This window comes from Agelaius tricolor, unplaced genomic scaffold (assembly GCF_023055355.1).
Source record: "Agelaius tricolor isolate 1412-34295 unplaced genomic scaffold, bAgeTri1.0.p SCAF_7, whole genome shotgun sequence".
Classification (NCBI taxonomy): domain Eukaryota; kingdom Metazoa; phylum Chordata; class Aves; order Passeriformes; family Icteridae; genus Agelaius; species Agelaius tricolor.
The window spans coordinates 4,025,084-4,049,760 of NW_027269267.1; the positions used below are offsets into that span (position 1 = coordinate 4,025,084).

General features: G+C 41.1%; 1 protein-coding gene across 4 annotated transcripts in view; it reads right to left on the reverse strand.

Annotated features, from left to right (window-relative positions):
• Nucleotides 1–24,677, reverse strand: part of DSCAM (DS cell adhesion molecule) — a 479,690-nt gene that overhangs the window by 158,201 nt on the left and 296,812 nt on the right. For 3 of the 4 annotated variants that reach the window (XM_071430161.1, XM_071430162.1, XM_071430163.1), the window contains exons 9-11: nucleotides 20,592–20,870; nucleotides 9,419–9,538; nucleotides 4,875–5,048 (exon numbers count right to left, since the gene is read on the reverse strand). In XM_071430161.1, coding sequence (XP_071286262.1) covers nucleotides 4,875–5,048; nucleotides 9,419–9,538; nucleotides 20,592–20,870 — 573 coding nt within the window. The remainder of the gene's footprint in view (nucleotides 1–4,874; nucleotides 5,049–9,418; nucleotides 9,539–20,591; nucleotides 20,871–24,677) is intronic. The other variant, XM_071430164.1, reaches the window with a different exon arrangement.

A 24,677-nucleotide genomic window follows, 5' to 3' on the forward strand; every position in this document is an offset into this window, starting at 1 on the left:
GGGCAAGAACAAAGGTGGGCAAGAGCAGCTCACCAGCTCAATAGAAGGACTGATTGGGGCATGAGAGTAGCTCATGCAATTCAAGGAAATTATTTTTTGCTTCCTTTGCCTTTGCCCCCCTCTTTCATTCTCAGGACACATGCAAGCCTTCTAGCTAGAGATTTTTACCAATTTTGGCTAAATTTGTCCATTTCCTGAAAGTGTACCCTACTTGAGATAACTGCAAAATAAGGATGAAGAATCAAATAAATGAAAAAGCCTTAAAAAAAAAAAAAGATGGCACAATGTCATAAGAAGAAAACAGTAAATCAGGGCACACAAAAAGAGAAGGGAGCTTTTGTCTTGTTTTGTTTTTCCACAGAAAATAGTATTTACAGACCATGGGACTGTGAGAAAAATGGAGCAAAGAAAGATTAAGAAATATCAAAATAACTGGGCTCAGGTGAATTTGACATAGCATTATTCCTGTCCTTCTTATAAGTGTTTTTGGAGGTATTAGAGACAGTGAATTTAAGCTTTCTTTACCACATATCATGGATAATCTATCTTTGCAAATGTAGAACATGCAATGCCACCCTTACTGACATCTTGTGGGATACATGCATTTTAATGAGAAATTGGCTTTTTATACACAAACCAAAGTAGCAGTTGGGCTGATCTCAACATTCCTGTGCTCTCAGCAAGGAATTATTTTCCCAAAGACTAAAATGAGCATTTAGAGGCACCCTGGTGAGCAGAGCACAGTGAGTTCTCCATCACAGCTTGCTGGCTTTGCTGCTGGTGTCGCAGCAGAGCAAACTCATTTGCCTGGTCACATGGAAATTGTCCCTTTATCCTGCCTGGATAAAGCTTCACAGGCAGAGCTTTCCATCCATCTCAATAAACAAATGCTGCAGTGCTTCAGCCATATGGTGGAACAACTGTTAGCTTGCAGAGGAGAAAAGAGCTCCACCATTCAGTCTCCATCCATAAGCATCTTCTAGGTTTATTTGTGTTTGATTTTATTATACTTTATTTCTTTTGCAGCAGCATGTGTGATTGAGGTCTCTTTGCTCCATGAGTTGTCTGAAGATGCTGAAGATGGTGAGGAACAAATGTGGCCTGGAAGAGGTCATGGTCAACATGGGCAAGCAGCAGTGTAAGAGAGGCAGGGGCAGCAAAAACACAATGTGTTGCAGGAACAGCCTCCACGTTTTACCAGTTTTACCAGGCTCCCTTTCCCCACCAGCCTCTTCTCCTGTTCTTCCATCAGCTCTTGTCATAGGCAACAATTTTTAAAGTTTTGGGTTTTTTTTTGGTTTTTTTTTTTTTTTAGAAAAAAGCCTAAGTGGTGAAACTTGGCATTGAAAGAATTAGCTGGGATTAGCATGTTCCTGCTGGAAGGAGCTGTGGATCTGACTGACAGCTTTAGGTTTATGTATTAAACACATATAATGCCAATAGCTAAGAAGCATATTTGAGGGGAAAGTGAATGAAGCAATTCTGTTTTCTTGGCAGACAGGATTTGTTGGAAATGTTTTGATGATCAGATTAAAACTTGTGAGGCTCCACACTGTCACAAAAAGAAGTGATAGATTTAAGAAGGGGCAGGGCTAATGTGGTTGCCTCCAACAGATTATTTACACAGGAACATGCAAGCCTTAATTCAAGCTTGCTTTTCAGGAGGTAATTTTTTCAGGATACCATTCTATCACATTATATACAGCCCCTAAAGTGGAATTAGGAAGTGTGACATTTATTCAGATGAAGGCAGGCAGTCTGTTTTAAGCAGTCATCTCTTCCCCTGTGACTCCCAGGCAACCTTTAAATAATTTTAGTTCTTCTCTTCATGTTAAAGGCTCATTATCCTTTATAGAAATTCTTCAGAAGTCTTCTCATCCCAAGCACCAGGAGTCATTTCTCAAGACAGCACTAGATGCCTTGTTCCAGATCTCTCATAACTTTCTAATATTGTGTGTCTTAGTGAATATGGAATTTGGGAACTACTAATCCTTGAATCACAAGAAGAGAAAAATTCACTGGTCATGATTTTAATGTCCATACCTTGAAAAGAAAGTGAGCAGGATAATAGCTGCTAAATGAAAATTTTCTGCCCCATGGTTCCTGATTCAGCATTGATGCTGGCAGCTTGCTCTTTTCACATTTCTGATGGTATTCCTGAAGCCTCTTTCTTTTCTTTTTTATTTTTTTTTCTTTCCCTATTTCTTTGCACTCCCTTCTCATGCAATCTCCCTTCAACTAAGAATTTAGATCAGCTCCTCTGACACGAGGCTGTCACTCAACAAACACTGAGGCACTAAATAAATGTATATTTGGAATTATTGCAATTTCCCCCTTACCACTAAGAGTCTTGTTAAGCCATCTGGTTTATAGCTTGACATGGGTTTTCACTAAGAAAAAATCCATCCATTTTAGAGGTAGCAAGTAATGGAAATAGATTAAATCAATTTTTATCCTGCCCAGTCCTGAGCTACTGAAACAAAATTTTCCCACTCTCTTTTGACAACAAATCTTTTTTGCTTAGATACAGGTGACAATGGAAATTCTGGAGAAGTGAAGCATCAGATCATTTAAGAGATTTTTTAATTAGATCTGTGAAAGGTAAAACTTTATCCAGCAGAGTTACTAACAGAGTAGGTAAAAACTTTATCACACAAGGAGGAGAAGAATCTCCTGTGCACGAGTGGGTTTATTTCCAAATTCAGTGATGCCAGCAGTGGTTAGCACCTGCATGCCTGAGGTATCTGTGGCACAGGGAACAAGAAGTGAAGGAATTAAGTGTAAAGGGACTGCTGCCATGTTTTTCTTTCAGAGGGCCAGTCTAATTTCATGATCAGTGACCAAATCCATCTAAGCCACTCTGCTTTTTCTATCAGATGTGAGCTACTGCTCTTGGATAAGCCATAAATAGACTGAAGGGAGGTGGGAAGGCAATTTGTCACAAGGAGGCCACAAAGATATGCATCAGTGCTAACCCTTGTTTGTGTTTTGGAAGGTGTTTTTTATTTACCAACTCTGTCACCCAGAAACAACTGCATGGGCCATGTCTCACCCTCCACCTCTGCCTTAAGAAGGCATTTAGGGTGACCTTGTGGAGAAGGATCAACTAATCAAGAATACCATGAGTTTTGTGAAGGAAGACTAATGTTTTTATCTAGAGGAGGACTAAACTTGAGGAGCAGGGTCCAGGAACAGGATCCTGAATAACCACACAGAAAAAGGAAACAGTGAATGATGAGAGAGATGAAAGACAAATCCAAGCCCTCACTTTGGAGTCGGTCCTCCTGACCAGGTGCAAATATTATGGGCCACAACCACACCACCAGAACAGGGGATCCAGCCATAATGCACCCATTTCACCAGAGCAACTTCTCCCTAATGAGTGTTTGATGGAAGCTCAGGCTCTGCCCCTTCCACACACACCCCAGCACCCTCCCAGTGCTCTGGAGTGGACTGGTGTCAGTGTGGGTGTGTGAGGGGCACAGGCTGCTCCCTGCTATCTCAGAGCCAGAGGGGTTTTCATTAGATTCAAACAGCAGCTGCCTCCCCAGGGAAGCTCCTGCTCTTATTTGATAAGGGATGCTCTTTTATCACACATGAAACTGCATGCAGTGATCAGACAGGCAGCATGCACGGCTGCCAAGCAGAGGGAAGCTGGCTCTGGTAGAATATTACAGCAGTGCCTCACTCCTGCAAGGAAAGATTGGCCCAAAAATGGCCAGTTCTGCAAACCACAGAAGCTGGAACTTCTCCCAGCCCACAGAAAAAATGTCCAATTAATATATTTGCTGGAGGGGTCATCATGTTGTTTTTTAGAAGATAAAATTACTATTTTAAATTAGAGTCAAATGTTTGACACTCTTAAAATAACTTAGTTGTTAATTCTCAAGAACAAACAACACCCCTCGACCTAAACATTAATGGTCTAAAGTGCACTCTCCAATAGAGAATAAATTCCATTTCCCTTCCTTTCTGGAAAAAAAAAATCTTTTTACTTTCAAGGGCAAAACTTTTTCAAGGTAATTGGCATCCCAGAACTTCAAAGCATTCTGTAAATCTTCAAAAACCTTTCAAAACATGAAAGTACATAGTGTGGTCACCTCCTTCAGTACTGGTCTGACAGTATTGGCACATTGGCACATTGTGACATTTGGCACATTGATGTGTCAATAGTCTTTTTTTTTTCTCTAGTGAGAGAAATTATATTATCTCTACACCTTTTCTTTCCCATTATATTTCCTCTATTTTCTAAACTGTGTTGATGTTTCAAGGAATTATAGCTAATATGAACTTGAAAACTGGACTGCTTTTGTCTCTTGTTCCTGGAAAGTACAGCAATTAGAGCTTGTGCAATTACATGGATTTTCCAAAACTTACCTGGCTAAGGAAAAATAACTACTATGGCTGTGTATATAAAATCTTAGAGTATGTTGTAATATCTTGTGATATCTACCTATAGTAATTGTACCTATAGTTTCCATCTATGACACATTAAGAATTGATAAAGTATCTTTTTAATCCACATTTCCTTCAGCTTCTGGAATTTATGACAATTGCTGTGGGGATTTCTCCTTTGTTATTTTTTTTCTTTGTACTCCTGAACAACTTTATTATTTTCCCTTCATGACTCAGGGATAGCATTCAGACCTGGTACAAATTAGCTTTTCTTCCTCTACCTAACAAAGGTTTTTATTAACCATCCTAACTTCCAGGTGCTACCACACACAGCTGAAAGCCAAAATTAAATCAAAAACCAACAAATTCAACCTCTCCCCTCCCAAGCCTGTTCCCTTCCCTCCACACTACGGATGCAGTAAAGCCTTTTTTCACTCAATGGCAATATCTGGATCACAGAGAAGCGTTTCAGTTCTTACTTTTAACAGTGAGGTACATGGACTTGCTGACGTCTGCTCCCACATCATTGCTGACCTTGCAGAGGTAGTATCCACTGTCTTCTTCCAGCACATGTTTGATCAGCAAGGAGCCGTTTGTGAGCAGCTGGATGCGACCGTTCAGCGCGATCGGCTGGAACTGGGGAACCCCGGCACCTGCAGCAAGGAACCCACGGAGAAAGGTTAAAAAGCATCTCCTGGTTTTATTTTTAACAAGGCACAAGGTGCAGCTTCCTGTTCTTAGAGGCTCAGTGCAATGAAAATGGCTTTGATGTCATCAGAATGAGCAGGATGGTTTGTTATTGTCTTAGGCTGGGGGTGTGTGTTATATTTCCATCCGTTAGAGAAAACAGAAACACAGCAGAAGCACCAATGCTCTCATAGATGACCCTCAAGTTTTTTTTTTTCAGCATAAACACTCTCATAATTCATGCAAATATTTGCTCTCATTGTGCCAGAGTGTCCCAAGTTTTCCTGAAGGAGAAACAAGAGCTGCCAGTGTTGGTGAGTGTGGGACAGCTCAGAGTTGAAGGTCTGTGGAAATTCTCTCTGCAGGTTCAGAGACCCCTCCCCACAACAGCTGGAGCCTTCCTCCCTGTGCCTTCACAATCCAGACTCCCCTCCAGCTTTCTCTTTCCACATTCAGAGATAGAGCTGCTTTTTAAAAAAGGACAACAGTCCTCTGGAGGGCAAATAATGCCCTGCTTTAGGCTGGGGGTGTGTGTTCTATTCCATCTGTCAGAGCTGGGGCAGTTCTCTGCTGTTCATGGGGCAGTTTTTTCTTTCTCTCTCCCACAGCCAATCCTCCCTGCAGGAGATCTCTGCTGTCCATGGCCACTGAGTGTCCCTGCAGGGCTGATCGATTCCCATCATCCCATGGGGAGATGCTGCATTGCCCAGGGGAGGAGCCAAGCATTCCTACCTGGATCCAATCTGAGGTGCTGGCACAGCCCAGCAGCCTTTGCCCAGTGCATTGCCAGAGGAGCAGCTTCTGCTGCCCTGCATTGCCAGAGGGAGCCCAGGCCCATCTGCAGCAGCCCTGGAGCTGCAGAGGAAAACTCCCCCCTTGTGCAGGATCCCTGCTCCAGCAGAGCCACAGCTGGCACTGCAGGAGGGCTGAGCCCCCATGGGATGGGGCTGTGCCACCCCCTGACACACAGGGGACAGGGACTGCTCTCACTCTGACAGTGGTTTTTGTTTTTGTAATATTACATTTGTGTTTCTTTTAAATTTTCCTAATAAAGAACTGTTATTCCTATTCCTGAATCTTTACCTGAGAGCTTTTTAATTTCAAAATTATAATAATTCAGAGGGAGGGGATTTACATTTTCCATTTCAAGGGAGGTTCCTGCCTTCCTTAGCAGACGTCTGTTCAAACCAAGACAATTATCCAAATTGAATTCATTGCATGAAAAGAGGGAATGCAATTGCAGCAATAATTTTCCCATGTTAAAGGGGCAAAAGGACCACCAAGCAGAAGAACCAGGAAGGGGGAGAGAGGAAATGAAGATTTTCAGCCCTTTCATGGGTGAAAAGGCACATTTGTTATACATTTAGAGGCTGATGAATTATTGACAATTACAGCTGAACAGTCATGGCAGCATGCATCCCTAATGCAAACAGCAAATGAATTTCTTATGACTGAGAGGGATGTCTGCTGTAGTAAACATGGCACACTCAGGGGACCTCGAGGCCCTTGTTTATGAAACCCTGAATATCATGGAAAACCACATCAGTGACTGTTCCTCTTGTTTCTTGCTACAGCTGATGGACTGGTGACACAAAAAGTCTCTGTTCTGCTGTGTTTGCAGCCAGGATTTACTGAGAAAGTGCATTGTTAAAAAAACCCTCAAAACTATCCACAAAAAAAACCCTAAATGAAACAAAACAACAAAAAGCTCAGACCACTGATCAGACATTTTTGGCAACACTGTAAAAATGGAAGGTCCATAAAAACAGTAAGCCAAAGATTTTTGTATCAAGTTTGGTTTTAAGAAAGAAACTACTTTTCCTTGGAAATAAGATACTGGGTAATTTAGGGATCAGAAAACATGATCCTGCTGTACTGTCACCACAAGTTCAGGTTCCTCCAATATTAAAGATTCCCTAAATGTATATTAAGACACATTTCTTGTAAAAAAATACTTTGGCAGCAGGACATGGGATTTTTCAGGGAAGTCAAAATGTGCTCTTCTTCAATGGAATTCTCTCACACTATTTTCTGTACACAAAGTTAATATCTGTCAGCATTAATCACTATAAACAGTTGGCTGAGTCAACCCAGAAGGAAATACAGTGAATAAATATTATGGGGAATTATTTAGTGTAACATAGTGAGCTAGAACAACATACAAATACAACATCTAGAATATTAAAAAAAAAAAAAAAATCAGACATGTATATCAAAAATACTTCTAGACCTGGAAGAGTCTGCTTTGGAACTTATCGCTTGAAGGCCTGGTGCTCAATACTATGAGCTTAAAAATGTTACAGTGATAATGTTTTCATAGAAAATTTAGTTGCCATTGTTGATTTTTCACCTATTTTAGTCACGTGCTTCTCCTGCTTTTATTTTTGTCAGTTTTTTTCTTTAACAAGAAATTTTTCCTGTCGTTTAGTTGGAATGCAAATTTATGCTTTATCAACTGTAGATGCCTGCCATTGATTGCCCACTCACTTCCTGTGTTTCTTCACATGAAAAATTGTGGGAAAAACTTAGTGTTCACAGAAAGGAGAGGGCTAATACTCCCGAGGACAGCTACTGGAAAAATTGGAAAAAAATTTGTGCAGCAGTTTGCAAAGTTTTCTTAATCTGCACACATATTTTTACTGCTTTTGCAGCCAAAATCCTTCCTGAGCAGGAGAGAATCTTATCCCATACATCTGCTTGGATGAGTCTAAAAGGGGATTTATCCAACTACTCTATGATTCTACCATTCCAATATGAGTTATTTATCTCCTCACAGTTAATTGAAACTCATCTAGCTTGGCTTGTGCTCCTTCAGCACACAAACAGAAGAAACCAGAATTACCTCTTGGTGCCCTTTGTTCAGAATTAAAATACCACATATCACTGAGTTAATGGAATTCGGAACTCCGCACCCTTGCAACAAACCCTAATTTATCAATAAGAACACAAATAGTCTATAACATGAATTTTTCTCTCACCCTTTTTTCTTCAAATACAATTTGAATATTTACAATTAGATTCTAAGAAGACCAAAAATCACATGGAGCAATACATCAAGATTTCTTCTCAATAGCACCTAATTTTGTTTTTTTAAGGAATTAACTCATTTAGATTGGGTACAGAGTTTGCAGAAAGTGGTTTTTTTTTTTTTTTTTTTGCTAAACTACCAGAAGACAGCTGGCCAGAAGATGTAATCTATCAGGCAGCCCATTTTAACTAAAAAGCAGTCAATTTCCTATGGTTACTGAGGGTCAAGTGGGGCCACTTTTAATGCTCTGTTACACGAGGAGAAATTGTTAAAGCATTATGTAAAGCTCATACTGAATTACTGCTTATGCTAATGCTACCTGACCTTCCTTCTTTGCTGAAAAGATGTGATTGGCCATGTTATCACAAATTTTGAATGGGGGGGGGGGCGGGGAGAGCAGCCAGATGCTGCTGGTGAACCTTGCTGGTTGTTCCAATTAAAGCTGTGTCTGTTCTCCCCCAGCCATCCCTTTCATCCCTTGCCTGCTGAGCTGACACAGGCTCACAGGCACAGCCAGGACATCTCCAGGGCAGAGCAAAAGTCCATCCAGCTCAGCCTTGTGTGGGACAGTGACCAGAACTTTGTGCTGGGGTGTTGGAACCCTGGCTGCTGAGAATTTGAGACTTTCTGTGCTGCCAGGCACTGACCCCCTGCATTTGACCTGAGGCCATGGAGAAGGCTTCCAAAATGGAATGGTAGAACTGGGATTGTGGGTGTGGAGCTTGAATAGAAGTGTGTGATATCATAGGGTGGGAAACTCAGAGTTTAAGGGTTTAGAATAGATATAAAGCAAGGTGGAGGTTTTAGGTTGGAGGCTGCTTCCTCTTCTTCTTCACCTTCTCCTTGGGTTCGGGTGGTTTTGTGTAATTGGATAAAAAAGTCCCCATTGTGGGCACAGGTGGTTGGTTATTGGGTTAAAAGTAAAAATAATTTAAGTGTCATTTCTTAATTGGACAGTTTATCCTTAAAAGGCCTTGTAGAAAGGGAAATACATCTCCATTTTTAGCTTGTTAAAGTACTGCAGAACTCACAGTTTGTGAGACTGTAACAGAGATAAGAACTAATAAACATCTGAGTCCCAACAAGAAATACCATCTCACACATTTAATCCCAACCTTGGCAAAAAAGAAGCAAAGAATCCATTACTGGGGGAGATGATTTATGAGGAATAAAACATGACTGGTATGTCCCTCATTGGACCCTGCTCCTCCCTGGCAATTTGGAGATTAAAAACAGCAACTTAGGGGTGAGTGGGATGTTCTGAAGGCAGAATTGGCCTGTCCTCAGTGGTCCCCAGAGGAATCCTACCTTTGGAGTACTTCCAGACAATGGTAGGAACGGGATAGCCCTCGGCAGAGCAGTTGAGGATGACGGCTTTCCCATAGATCCCGTCCTGGTCGCTGGGCTGGACCACAAACCTGGGGGGCACTGTGGGAAGGGAGCAAAGGGAGACATCAGAATTCCAGCAATTTGTTGGCAATTTATTGGGTAATTCAAAATGGCAGAGCAGTCACATGCAGAATTATAACATTTCATAGTGAAAAGAAGCAAAAATTAAAACCAGTTTTTTGCTGATCCAGCAACACACTCACTAAGGTTGGTTTTACCAGATAATTCACTTTCTGTGCACAACCTCAATGTATTTTTTACCTGGCATGAAAAAAACACTGGTCTTTACAGTGCCAAAATAAGTATATAACACCTCTCCATGGGAGAGGTTAAAAATGAATAATAGATAAATCTTAATATTGTGGACAAAAAATAAATGCATTCTACCAAAGGTAGGTTTGTCAGATATCTAAGAACAATAGATTTTTTCCATTTGCTTTTTTATAACAGTGAACTAGCAAGCTTTAGGAAAAAAGAATTAAATAATTTTATAAAAATAACCTTAGCAAATAATACTTTTGTTAGCAATCAAATCACTTAATATTAAAATGAGGGTCTTCGAACCATAACTTTTGATGGGACTTTGCTTTTCAACCAGCCAGAGAGAGGTTCAACACAATTTGCTTGCATTAAGTTGATAAGAAATCTTATTTCAGTGCATCAATGTAGACATATTAAACTTATCCCAAAGTAGCATAAAACCACTAGAGTGAGTCTTCCACACATACCTATTTATACATAAATAAAATAAGAGCTGCTTATCTCAAGGAAAAGCTCTACATGTTCCAAATACAAGTACACAATGAAGAAAATGGCTTGTGACAATGTTAGGTCCAAAAATTTGACATGAAAGCCTGATTCTAAATGTCCAAGTCTCAGTAAAACCTAAATATTTGGCAAAATCATGAAAAAGAGGCTGAAAGGTGTGAAGACCGTGGAAAATCCCATGAAAATGCAAGGGAACACAGAGGGGGACCTCAGCACTGTAAATATTTTCCCTGGGGCCTGAAATAGTTATTAATGCCCATGAACATGGGACTAATTATCCATCGAGAAAATCTGTGCAGCAGAAACACAGCAGAAGCATCAATGCTCTCATAGATGACCCTCAAGTCTTTCTCAGCATAATCACTCTCATAATTCATGCAAATATTTGCTCTCATTGTGCCAGAGTGTCCCAAGTTTTCCTGAAGGAGAAACAAGAGCTGCCAGTGTTGGTGAGTGTGGGACAGCTCAGAGTTGAAGGTCTGTGGAAATTCTCTCTGCAGGTTCAGAGACCCCTCCCCACAACAGCTGGAGCCTTCCTCCCTGTGCCTTCACAATCCAGACTCCCCTCCAGCTTTCTCTTTCCACATTCAGAGATAGAGCTGCTTTTTAAAAAAGGACAACAGTCCTCTGGAGGGCAAATAATCCCCTGTTTTAGGCCGGGGGTGTGTGTTCTATTCCATCTGTCAGAGCTGGGGCAGTTCTCTGCTGTCCATGGGGCAGTTTTTTCTTTCTCTCTCCCACAGCCAATCCTCCCTGCAGGAGATCTCTGCTGTCCATGGCCACTGAGTGTCCCTGCAGGGCTGATCCAATCCCATCATCCCATGGGGAGATGCTGCATTGCCCAGGGGAGGAGCCAAGCATTCCTACCTGGATCCAATCTGAGGTGCTGGCACAGCCCAGCAGCCTTTGCCCAGTGCATTGCCAGAGGAGCAGCTTCTGCTGCCCTGCATTGCCAGAGGGAGCCCAGGCCCATCTGCAGCAGCCCTGGAGCTGCAGAGGAAAACTCCCCCCTTGTGCAGGATCCCTGCTCCAGCAGAGCCACAGCTGGCACTGCAGGAGGGCTGAGCCCCCATGGGATGGGGCTGTGCCACCCCCTGACACACAGGGGAACCGGGACTGCTCTGACTCTGGCAGTGGTTTTTCTTTTTGTACTATTACATTTGTATTTCTTTTTAATTTTCCTAGTAAAGAACTGTTATTCCTATTCCCATATCTTTACCTGAGAGCCCCTTAATTTCAAAATTATAATAATTCAGAGGACGGGGTTTACATTTTCCATTTCAAGGGAGGCTCCTGCCTTCTTAGCAGACACCTGTCTTTTCAAATCAAGACATCTCCCTAACTTGACGTTTTCCTCACTATGGCCAAAATGCAAAGCTGTTTATTGCCCAACCACAGAAATGCTCTTTGGAACACAACTACAAGAAACAGAAGGAAACAGCAGTGGTAGAGGGCAGAGATACCTCTGTACTAGAAAATATATTTACTGCTGACAAACACTTTGGCTTTCCAAATGGCTGCCATGCTGAGAAACATTTATTGTAGGTTATGTTAATTCACAATAGGTAAACATCGAACATGAAATCCCAGCAGCAACAGCTCTGGGCAATCACCCATCCTGTTCTAATTATCTCCTCAGAGAAAACATTTGCTTCAGTACCTCCTTTCTTACTGTCCTGTGTTCGTTTCATCCCCAAACACACAATGAGGTATTTTCCAAGGCAGGTGAAAAGCACAGTTAGTTGCACAAATAGATTTGATTTCGTACGACTTGGCACGGAGGCATCAGCTTGTTTCACCTTGGTAGCTGTGAGTAAATTTGTGTTTGCATCTTCTGAAAAATCAATTACCAGCTGCTTATTCATAAAGAGGGATAAAAAAACAAAGCACAACATGAACCCACCATTCTTACAGGTAAAACCAATGAACCCACCATTCTTACAGGTAAATGATTACAAAAGATTCAATGGAGTGACTGATAATTACTGTCCTCCTCTACCACTGAAGAGTGTGAAGAGCAAAGAGTCTTTTAAAATCTGTCTTCCCATACAAAATTTCTGCAATTTGTTTTATTTCCCTGTTCTTTGAAAAACATTTTTTAATATTCTTCATTTACTATGGATGACACTGGCAAGAAATGCTAAATTTTCAGGAAATTGTTTTATTAAATGAGCAAGCATATGCAGAAAGTTCTGGGAAAAGTTGAGCAGGACTGCTTAGTATAGAATAAATGCAATGAATCTTTAAAATACTAAATGCATTAAAGTTATCTGCTGAAACACAATTTTTGTATAATCCCATTGGGTACATATAGAAAAAAAAAGGATGAATGCCAAGTGGAAATATTCTTTGGGCTTTTTGCTGGAAATTCTGCCATATTCTTCCACATCTTTTAAGAACTCACAGAGATACCCATTATATGTTGTGCCTTTAACACTGACAAGCTCTGAACAAGACTTTCCATCACATTGATATCACTGTATTTTTGGTTATATATAAAACCTAAGTTTTTTTTCTCAGATATTCTTGATATTCTCAATTCTAATTATTACTTTCAGTAGAGAACAATACTAGAATGGTAACTGCCAAAATTGACTTTTGCTCTGGAGCTCCAGGACCAGATGTATCATCAGAAATCAGAGAATTTCTTTCTTTGGATCCATAAACAAAACTTACTTGAAAAAAACTCAGCCCATACCCAGTAACAGAAACAGTTTCTATGTTTAGTAAAGCTTTGGCCATCCTTTAGGACTGGTTATAAAAATGCCAACTGCTGCTATGGTTTTGAAGACAAACCCTTGCCACTTAGTCTTAAGACTGCCATTAGAAATCTGAAGAGATGCTACAACAAAATAAAAATTACTCATTTAATGACCTTTCAATTTTTTCTGTATTGCTGTCTAGGTAAAACCAGAGGATTTTTCTTCTTATATAAATGATGAAAAAGCAAACAGAGCAGACCTTTGCATTTTTTTCACTCCTTGCTCATTTGCTTCTCAATTTAATTTCAATTTAATAACTTGTTCTGTGCTATGTGCTGCCATAGTTCAGAACACAGTGCTGTTAAAATCTTGTTCTAGACTTTGATACTTAGATTTAGATGAGAAACCTATGTTCACTTTTTCATTATCTTTAAGGAGATCATTAGCCTTTAAAGAAAATATGCTCAGCAAGAATTTAACCAAGGTAATTTGTCTGATATGTTTGAGTTAATAGAAAAAAGTAAACAATTAGTTCCTCCTCTCTTTAGGTGTAAAATGTGAGACTCCTCTACTCCTTTAGAAGTGAAACTCTCTGAAATTACTCATGAATGTGACTGAAAAGTTCTACTCTTATCACCCTCCTTATCTCAGAAGCACAGTTCCTTGAGCCTGTGAAGGAGGGCATTTAAAATTGCTTTAACAGTGAATTTCTGGTGGGCCTTCATTCAATGCAGCCCACAGGTCTGTGATGAGAAATGAGCTGTTGAATTATTTAGGGTAAGAGCCATAGGTTGACAGATGCCAACTCTTTAATGGCTGAACTCAAAGGAGGTAAAAGTTTAAAAGATGAAGGTTAAAAGGAGTTAAAATACCCCAATAAGTATTTTCAATATTATGTTTAGCAGTCTCAGGCTCTCACTGAGAGCAAACAAAGGGTGAAGCAATCAGAACAGGGTTCAGCACGCCCAAATCCTTCTCCCAGAGCCACTCCATCTTTTCATCACCAGCCTGGATGGGTCCTGGGGATTGCCCTGAGCCAGGTGCAGCACCAGCACTTGGTGAGGCTCAACACCATGAGATCCCTGTGGTCCCACATCCACTCCCTGGTTTAAATCTGCTCTGTGCACATGCAGAAATCCCTCCTGACCTGCCAAGTGCCAAACTCACACATTCCTTCCCAGACTTCAAGTCCAAGCAAGCACTTCTGGCTCCCATAGATCAGTGAATCCCTCTGGAGAGCAATTCTGAAGGCTCCGGGCACGAGCTCCTCTGGTGGGCTGCTGGAGTCACTTAAGAAATAATCTGTGGCATCAGCCAGGAATGCAGTGTTTCATTTTTACATGGAATATTTGTACTTCACATTTGGATCCCACTGTCAAAATGATGGAGGAAATTTAATCAGCCCAAGCAGCCCTTGATGTATTAATGAATGAGATCATTAAACACTGTACTTTAGCAAAGATGAGCAGTTATTAAATGTGGTCATTGCACCTAAGGGGTCGATTTAGCTGCTTTAGTGAAACCATTTGCTCTGCAGTTCAAGAAAAAAGATGTACTTTTGCAAAATGACACCGTGCCTAGTGGTTTGTGTTGGTCAGGTTTGTCTAATGAATACATTAAATAAGTGAATCTTTCAGGAGTCATCTTCAAGCCACAGTGTAAACACCACCAAAGAAAGTAAATCAGTTTAGACACCAGCTCTGGCCTTAAATCTTCCCTCCCTGCTTTTCTGTCCCAAACTGCTTTTGCTACATCACCCCAGCACCACCACAAAAAAGGTGGAAACACTCTGATCATCTGGAAAATTCAGGGACTCCTCATTGTGTGCCTAGCTATCTAATTATATTCAACACCCCTGGCAAGTGCAAAATGAAAACACATTTAATGCACTGAATGCATTATGGGGGGTTATTAAGTATCTAAAGACCTTATCTCAATTTTAACTCATGATGTGTTCACTAAAAGCACATATAAAATCATGATTTATGCATCCACTACTGTCTTTGAATTCCCCTTTCTGGTAGTATCAGAAAAATTTTGAACTCATAATACATTTATCAGTTTTTTTTGGTTACCCATTAGAATTCTTTTCACTGCTTTTTACTTCATAAGTACTTCATTTTAGGAAACTCTACAGAAATGAATAACACATGATAAAGTGTATATAGATTTTTAATCACTCTTAGACGACAGCCTTAATGAGTAAAGTCTTGATTAATTCCTTGTGATGATTTAAGTAGTTGACAGAGAAGATATTTTCCTCATTTCTGTCTATGGCTCTCATGACAGGATCCTCTCCTTTTCTTTTTCTTATAGGCATGACTAACAAACCAAGAGTGTGCCAAGAAATAAATTAATAATAATAATAGTAATAATAATAGTAGTAGTAGTAGTAACAACAACAACAACAACAACAACAACAACAACAACAACAACAATAATAATAATAATAATAATAATAATAATTATTATTATTATTATTATTATTATTATTATTATTATTATTATTATTATTTAGGAGGTTTGAGAAGCCCTTGTAGCTGCCAAATTTTTAATGCATTTCCAGAAGATCTGCAGACCAGGATCTGGCAGAGCCTATGATTTTGAGAAGGAAAGTCCTGTTCTCACACATTTCCACTTCCTACTGAGCTTTCAAAAGATATTCCATAAACATTGGGACTAATCAAGCTTGCTTTTCTGTGGATTTGTATCTCGTGCTTGAGGAAAGATCCCACTTGGAAGAACTCTTGTGTTGGCAGAAGGTTTTGCCTGTTTAGATTCTCTGATATTACACCCAGTGTTTCTTATCAATCACCTCTTAATATGAAGTTTGCAGAGCTCAGCTCCACTGGAGGTGTTTTCCCCTCTTCCAATTAGTCTAAAATTAGCCAATAATTTGTGGAGAGAAGCACTGACAGCCCCATGTCCAGAATATTTGATTGTGTCTCATTTTTAGGTTCTCACCAAGAGGCTCATGGCAGAGAGAGCTGAGATGCTCCAAAGCTTTATTGTCTCACTTTCTCTCAGCTGCTGCCTTCCATCTCCTGTGTGATGCTGTGGGAGCTGGCCATCCTCTTCCTCTGATATTTAACACAGGGAGAATCCAGCCTTGCTGGCCAGGTGTTTTTAGGGCTCCTCATCCTCCTCATCATCACTTTTATAAAGCATGAAATATTTGGAACTGTGAGGATTTGCCATGAAGTACCCACAGAATTTAAGCAACCAGTTCTTGTTTTCCTTTTGCCATTTAGCACCCCTGGCAAAATGGCAGTGTAGCTCAGATATGAAAAATAATATTTGTAGGAGGAATATAACAAATCTATTTAATAGACTTAAAACTAAACAGGAATATATGATGATAAAAAATAGCAGATCCATGTGATCTGACAGAAGATACTGAGGAAAACATATCTGAAGATGTAAAGATGATGAATTTAGGTATTTGTATGAAATCTGCAGAAGTTTGTGTGTTCACTAATAATTCAAATGAAGCAATGAGCACTTGGCCCGTGCTTCTTCATTCACCTTAGGAATGTCTTGTCTTTAGATTCTACTTCTAGTCCTCCCCATGTGCTGTAAAATGATATGGATTCCCATTTAGTTTGGAAACACAATGGCCTGCACTGTTTTAAAACTTTTGAAATGAATACAAGGACAGTCTAAATAAGGAAAAAGGAATTGTGTGGGTAACAGTCATATTTCACCTAATTTTCCTTTCCTATTCACTGTCTGCTCTCATACCAAAATGCACAGTGTGCACATAAATAAGATTTTACCAGAACACATCTCCCAGCATTTAGGATAGCAACATTTAAGTTTAAAGCACACTGCTGAGAAACCCTCAAACAATGGGGATTAGAAACAAGAGGAGTTAAACCACCACTCCTCCCTGTATTTGGAGAGAAACCCCTTAGATTATTTAGAAAATTATAATGTTTCACTTATACAGCACCTATGAAGAAAAAGATGAGGAGGGATCAGAAAGCCTGGAGAATAAACAGGCAGCAGGAAAACAAGTCTGACTTGAAATGTGTGCAGGTCAGGTTGGATGCAGAGGAGGAGTGATCACAGGGACCCTTTGGTGGCTCTTTGAGCTCTGACCTCTGTGGGATGAGGCAGCTGAAGCAGTTCAGTACGAGGGAAAGAGGTCAGGGTAGGGTTCTGGCACAGAATTCAGGTCAGACATGATATTTCCCCTTTTCCTCTGAGTGAGAGCTGTTATCTCAGATGCACATCCAAAACTGATTAAAACATTATCGTTTAAAGTGACAGCAAGAGAGAGGAGAGGATTTAAGGAGGCTCTGCAGAGCATTACATGGGCAGAAGGATAAGCAAGGGGGGAACATGATGTAGCCTTCATAACTTCCTAAAAACCGAGGATCCAGGATTGCTCTCCAAGCCCTTGGGTGTAAGAGAGTGGAATGCTCCTCTCTATCATGCCTGTGCATTTTTTACACCTCATCAGGAGGTGCAATTAGAGCAGCAAGCATATGAGGGGGAAATAGAGGTGAAAATGGAGGTGTTTGGGTTAAGGGACAGGTGAGAAAGGCTTCCCAAAACTCCTCTGCTGGACAAGAAGGGAAATCTGATTAATGCCTGAAAAGGCAGCAAGAGGTAGATGTGTCCTGGGAACAGAGGTCAGGGGAGGAATTACCCACAGACAGCAGGAGACAGGGAAAGCGCAGTTCAGGCAAAGCCAGGAGAAGTGAGGGCATGGTGGGGCTTGTCCCCATCAGTGGGGGACAGGCCAGAAATCCCTACAAAGAGCAAAAACCCCTACAAAGAGGAGAAAAATTCCTGCACAGAGCAGAAATCCCTACAAAGAGCAGAAATCCTTACGCTCATGAATCTCAGTTCTGGCAAGGACAGACAGTGGTGGCAGAGAACCTGTTCCAGATGGTTAAACCATCCTGGGAGGAAGAAATTCCTGTAGGAATCCACACAGGGTTTCTACAGATTCATTCCCATCACTTCCAGAGATGAATTACAGCTGAAAACCAGGGAAAATCCCAGCTGGTTTTAGGTGCAGCATTTCTGAGCAGGGCAGACACAGATAGTAATGTGAGGTTTTCAACCTTCCCTTCTCCAGCAAAAGAGGAGGTGAGGAAAAGCTCTCATTATTAGAGTGAGGAATAGGGTTAAAATCTAGCAGAAAAGCTTAGAAAGGAATAATTCAATGCATGTGGTTAATTAAACCACTTCATTTCAGAATTACTAAATAAATGAGGAAAGTAATAGACACCTGTACTGAATAATCTTTAACAAGATTAAAATCAGTTAAATTTTAAAAAATAATAAAATATTTATATCAAAGCTAGTACAAAAGTAATGAATCTGTTTACCACTCAGTTTTGGGAATACTAGCATTAAAAAAAGTAAGCATATTGGAAAACTAGGTAATTCCTTAAGGATAGCATTAGGACACTGGGAACATTTTACTTAAAAGAGTTCTTCAGATTTTGGAGTGGGAAAAAGCCCTGGGAAAGATTGCAAAAGCCCCACTAAGATTTTAAGATTTTTCTTGGCAAATGTATAGGAGGGAATATAAGATGTAGCAGAGTGCAGCAGGCAGAAATTACTGAGGTTCCTTGTAGGATTATTCTTTCTCTGAGAAGCCCAGTGGCTTGGTAGCAAGAAGGAGATGGTGGAGAGGGAAGGGTCTGACTGAATTTTTAAAAACAAAAATTTGAAGCACTTTGAAAAACTCCTAGAAAGAAAAGGAAGCAATGTGCTTTTGTCGAAGCTGTGCACAGTAAGTTTGAAAATACATCACAAGGAATAATCTCTAGATAATTTGGTAAAGGTGTGACTAAAAAGGTTTTTTCCACGTAAAATATTTGCTTACTGAATGTATATTCACATCTATTTCAAGGCAAACTGTTGTGAAGCCATCATGAGTGCATGAATCCTGCTAATTGCATAACAAACACAAACCAGGAAAAGAACAAGGTAACAGCAGAGAGTCCTTTCTCCATGAAGTCAGCATCAAGTTCTGCTTTTTTACTGATGTAATGTTGTAGGAGAGAATGGTCTAAATAAAAAATGGGTATAATCAGACTAAAACAATAGCAGAGAATAATTTTATACTGTTTCAAAGGCTTGATTCCCAATGATAAAATTTTCCAGGAAATCACTCCTGCAGGTCCCCTACCCACCCCAAACACTCCAGGGTTTTTCATTAGTTTCAAGACTTTTAGATAGGAAAACCCACATTACTTTCTGTGCCTCATTGCTCTCTGTGCTCTCTGTCACAGAGTGAGGGATTACCATATTGCCTCTGTCATTGTCACCACTTTTAATGAAGGAATGGGACTGTTTTGGGGCTAAGAACAATTTATTGCTCAGATAAACATCAGTCTCAGAGGCTGTGAGATTTTAAAGGAGCAAGCATTTGGCCATAGCTCAAGAGTAGTCAAAAGCTTTTGTTACAAGACAATATAGAACTTTCTACCCCAATAGACAGTTGCCAAAGGGTTTATTTTCTTTTTCTAACCTATCAGCTATCACTTAAACTGCACTGTGGATACTTTTGTCCAATGGCATCTGTCTCACATGCACACATTGGCTTCTATTATAAGTTCTAAACTCTCAGTTTATTCTATATAACGACTCCTCTACACTATAAACCCTTCACATATTCTTCTGTTATAACTTCTAAACTCTTAGTTTATTCCATACAACCACAACCCTACATTATAAACCCTTCACCATCTTATCAGTACAGTTTCTCACTGACTTCAGTCATCTCACTTACTTAAGGCATATCCTTACTTACAATTATAGAAACATAAGTTTATGATTTTTCTGCTTAATGTCTGTATATTGTATTTTAAAATCAAGCCACGCTTTTCCCAAGGCTGCAATTCAAATCCTTCTGTGTCTGTGGAAGTTTCTGTATTTCTGATTCCCACACCCCTCTGTTTCACACTTCCCAACTGTGGAAACCCAGGGCACAGTGAATATTTCTCTGTCTGCTCTGGAGTGTCCTGGCCCCTAAGGGAGCACTGACTTTGACCCTCATTCATGGAGAAAATTTCCAAAACTTCAAGATAGACTGGAACCCACAAAAGTGTGAAATAGATTACAGAGAGTAGTGTGGGTGTATCACTTGGTGAGAAATTGAGGGTTTGGGGTTTTTAGTATCTTGTGGATGGAAGCAAGATGGAGGGCACAGGGTGTTGTCCTGGGTTTCTTCTTCATGCTTCTTCCTCCTTCTTCTCCATGGGTTTGGGTGGCATTTTGTAATTGGGCAGAAAAGTCCCCATTGCAGCTCTTTGGGATCAGTTATTGGGGTAAAAGGGAAAATAATCCAGGTGTCAGTTCTTCATTGGATAGTTCAGTCTTAAAAGACCTTGTACCAAGAGATTGTTGGCCATTTTGTGCCTTCTAATGAAAAGCTGCAGAACTCACAGCAGTGAGACTGTTTTACTGATAAGAAATAATAAACACCTGAGTCTGAACATGAAACACCATCTCAAGTGCCTTCAACCCAGACCCAGAGAAACCCACAACTGGTACCCCAGCAACTGGGATCCCACACCCATCAAACAGATGTCACCACAAAATACCGATGAATCAATCCCGCTTAATTAGCGCCTTTCAAAGCAGTTACACCTCCTCACCTCTGACGATTAATTGGCTCTGGTGCTCCACAGCTGCTGCATCGTTCCTGGCGATGCAGGTGTAGTTCCCGTTGTGCATCAGGGACAGGTTGGAGATCCTCAGGGAGCTGGTGAAGTCGATGTTGTCGATGGTGACGCCCAGGCTGGCGGGGATGGGCCGGCCGTCCTTCTGCCAGGTGATGGTGATGGGCAGGTCCCCCGAGACCACCACGCAGGGGATGAACACCCTCTGCCCGATGGAGAAGCGAGGGAACTCGAAAGGTTGGATGAAAGGTGGGACTGGAAGGAGAGAGGGAAAGAGAGAGCTGTTGAAATCACAGCCTTGGCAATGGAAATAACATAACGGAGCAGGTGCGCAGGGTGGGATTGATGGTTTAGGGTTTTAGCTTTTCTGGTTTTCATCTATATTTAATTTTTAATTTTTTCACATATATATTTAATTAAATTAATAATCATGATATTTTAATATTTTTCATATCTATTAATATATCATATATTTTAATATTTCATATCTTTTTAATTCTTTAGTGTATAGCTCTAAACTCCATATACAGTCCTAGCTACTGCTTTCCCAGTTTGGTCAGACAACACAATTCCTCTCCAGGCCTGGGGATCAGGGACACCTCACTGCCTCAGGCCCTGAGAGATGAAACCAAAAGTGAGTTGGGGGGAGCAAACTTGGGGTAAATGACTTCATTACCTGAAGATGTAATTGGAAAATTAACCTCCAATATGCAAATCGATCAAACTTATAAAAGTGTGAAAACCCATGACCCCATCATCCATTTTGGGATGGGAGGGGGATTCATCTACCCTAAATGTGCCTGAAGGCCCTTCAATAAATATAACCACTTTTTATTCCCTCAATTTTGTCTGGCCTCTGTTTTTAGGCAGCCCCAACAAGGCATCACAATGTGCAGAATCTACACCTCTGACAGCCATAAAGCATTGTTTAGCAGGAAAAATCATATTTTTGGAAACACCTTCTAATTTTTTAGCCAGTGCATAAGCAGAGATGACAAGCAGGGGAAATCCTGGCTTCTGGAGACACCTGACCTCCCTGGCAGACCCTTGCAAAAGGATCAAGCAGCTCTTCCAGAAATCACAGCACCACCAGTTTGAGCCTCTCCAGGGCTGCCAGCAGTGACATTGCCAGGAAGAGCTCAGCAGATTTCAAGGCCTGGTCCAAGGGCCTTGCTTAAAGGTCATGGAATAGACCTGGAAGAGGCTCCAGCTTTGCTTCTGGGGTGTGATGACAGAGTGTGAGCTTCCTTAACTGCCTCTAGCACTTATTTCTTAATGTTTCAAGTCACAATTCTCACTAAGATTGCAGGAAGGGGAAGTACTTGTAGGACAACAAATTAAGGTAAAACTGATTTCTAATCAGAGGGATGGTGCAAGACATGAATGTTCAAGATGGAATTTAATTCCTGCTAAGCATATTTGGCCTAATAAATATTTTTTAATTTCCTTTTCTTCTTTTTTTTTTTTTTTTACCATATTATTCTCTGGCTGAACCAAAGAAAGCATTTAAAAATTACCATCTTTTCTACCAAAGTAAAGAATTCTACTTCTTAAAATCATTTTGTTTTCAGGTATTTTTAATAAAAACTAGTGAAACAGACAGATTAAATAAACATAGAAAAAATAATGGGGCTGCCATATTTTCTTTGGTTTGTGGTTGGAATTTTTACTAAAAAATTGTTAAATTGAGAGGCAAATACTTGTCCAGATGAAGGAATCAAAATCTTCTGCCCTTCTCAAGGGAGCATTCAAACAACCAGGGCATTGATCTCAGCCTGGTTTTTATCAATCAATCCTGAAAGGGCTGCACAACCAACTTTGCAAGCAGTACTCAAATCCTGATTTATCAAAAGAGAAGGTTCCTAGAGGTTATGCACCTCAGATAGAGAAGTGCATTCTCCTATTGCCTGGGAGATCACTTACACCTAGTCTGTACTACATTTGAGCAGGAAAGATGGAAGGATGCCCAGAGCAGAACATTTATAGTGATCGATATGTTTGAACTCCAGAAGAAAATGGAGTTGGTGGCTTTATCTAATTGTATTTCTTTTGTCCTTTTTCCCTTCAGAAATTGTAAGGTTGTGGTTTCCCCAGAGCTGAAGCAGAAAAAAAACCAAAAAATGTCTCAAGTGGTTGCAGTGTGTGCCCATGGACTTCCCCAGCAACATTTTCCCTCCTTTTATCAGTGTCCTATTTCTGGGATGCAGGGACAAGTGTTGGTGGCCACTGAGTAGCTCCAGGCATTTCCTTTGATCCAGATGTTGGATCCTCCATTAGGAGTAAGAAAGTTCATCAAGCATGGCCAGAAGGTCAAGGAAGGTGATTCTGTCCCTCTGTCCCCACAGGTGATTTCCCATGGCTGCCAGTGCCAGAGGGCAGGGCTGGATGGGATCTTGGCCATGAGGAATTGTTCCCTGGCAGGGTGGGCAGGGGCTGGGATGGAATTCCCAGAGCAGCTGGGGCTGCCCCTGGATCCCTGGCAGTGCCCATGGCCAGGCCAGGCAGTGTGAAGCCATTCCCTGTGTGCTGTCCCTGCATCCCCTGGAAATTGTCTCTCTCCAGCTTTCCTGGGGCTCCTGCAGGCCCTGCAAGGCCACCCTGAGCTCAGCCCAAAGCTTCTCCTGTGCAGGTGAACAATCCCAGCTGTGCCAGCCTTTCCTCCCAGCAGAGCTGCTCCATCCCTCTGCTCATCCTGGAGCCTCCTCTGGGCTCTCTGCAGCAGCTCCAGCTCCTCCCTGGGCTGGGCCCAGGCCTGGGGCAGCTCTGCAGGTGGGAAATCACCTGTGGGGGCACAGGGACAGAGGGACACTGGGGCTGGAGCAGCCTGGCACAGTGGAAGGGGTCCCTGCCATGGCAGGGGTGGCACTGGATGGGCTTTAAGGTCCCTTCCAGCCCAAGCCATTCTGTGATTTATAGTTCCATGACTCCAGGCCCCATAAAGGACTAAGGCCTTGTTCAAAGCTGTGTTCAGATGTTTGTGCAGATCCTCCTCACAGTGCAAGAGGCTGGCAAATACAAGTTTGGTATTGACTGCACAGTTTCCAGCACAGCCCCGGTGCCGTTTGATGAGGGGAAGTTATGACCATGCTCAGCTGCCACAGAGGTGACATCAGGGACAGGACAACACAATTCATCCTTCCAGGCCTTCACTGGCTTTCCCAAGAGTGTCTCACTGTCTGGGTTTGGGAAAAGTGCCACTGCCATCCCTTTTCTCACTTTTCCTGGCTGCCATCTCTCTAATTGCTAAAATCTGTCTTTTGGCATTCTGAAAACCTGGTACATCAGGTATAGAAAAAAAAGAAATTTGGTATAAATTACTGTGTTTATTTGAAGTTTGAGCACTGGAAAGTACCTGCTTGCTCACTTGGGGACTTTTGCTGTCACAAAGTGAGGCAAAATACCTGCAGCCTCTTGGAATTACCTTAGCCCAGCTAGCTCATTCACATGAGATATCTCAGATTCTTTGTACATCAGCAGAAAAATTTTCTCTTAGCATTTATTGACAAGCAGTTCATAATATGAATGAGAAACTAACTGAATGTGTCTTTCAAAAGGTTTTGCCATAAATTTTCCCCTTGATAATACCTGCTAAATGCCAACTCCTCCCCTTACTGTGGTGCCCAGCACATTTCTGCCCAAACCCTTCTCTTGTCCTCAGACATCATTACTGAAAAATGCACTAAAATTCACAACAGGGTGGCAAATCACTTTTGTATTTTCTGCTGAGTGTGTAACAAATTTGAGCCAATCTTTCACAGACAAAATGATATAAAAAGTCAGACAAAATATTGCCCAAGGATAATAATGTGCATCTTCACTCTCCATCTCCCTGATGAAGAAAACAGGGAGAAAGATCATTAGGTGACATTGAAATGTTTTTCAGAAAATATTGATTTGCAAGCCTGCATTTACCAGCTCTAAAATATAAGTAGCAGCCTGCAGAGTATTTCAGAAATTGGCTGAAATATTTTTAGGCAGCACATTATCCTTCTATTCAGGTTCTTTAGATACAGAGGAAACCAACATTTCTGCTTCATAAAATATAATGTATATTCAACCAAC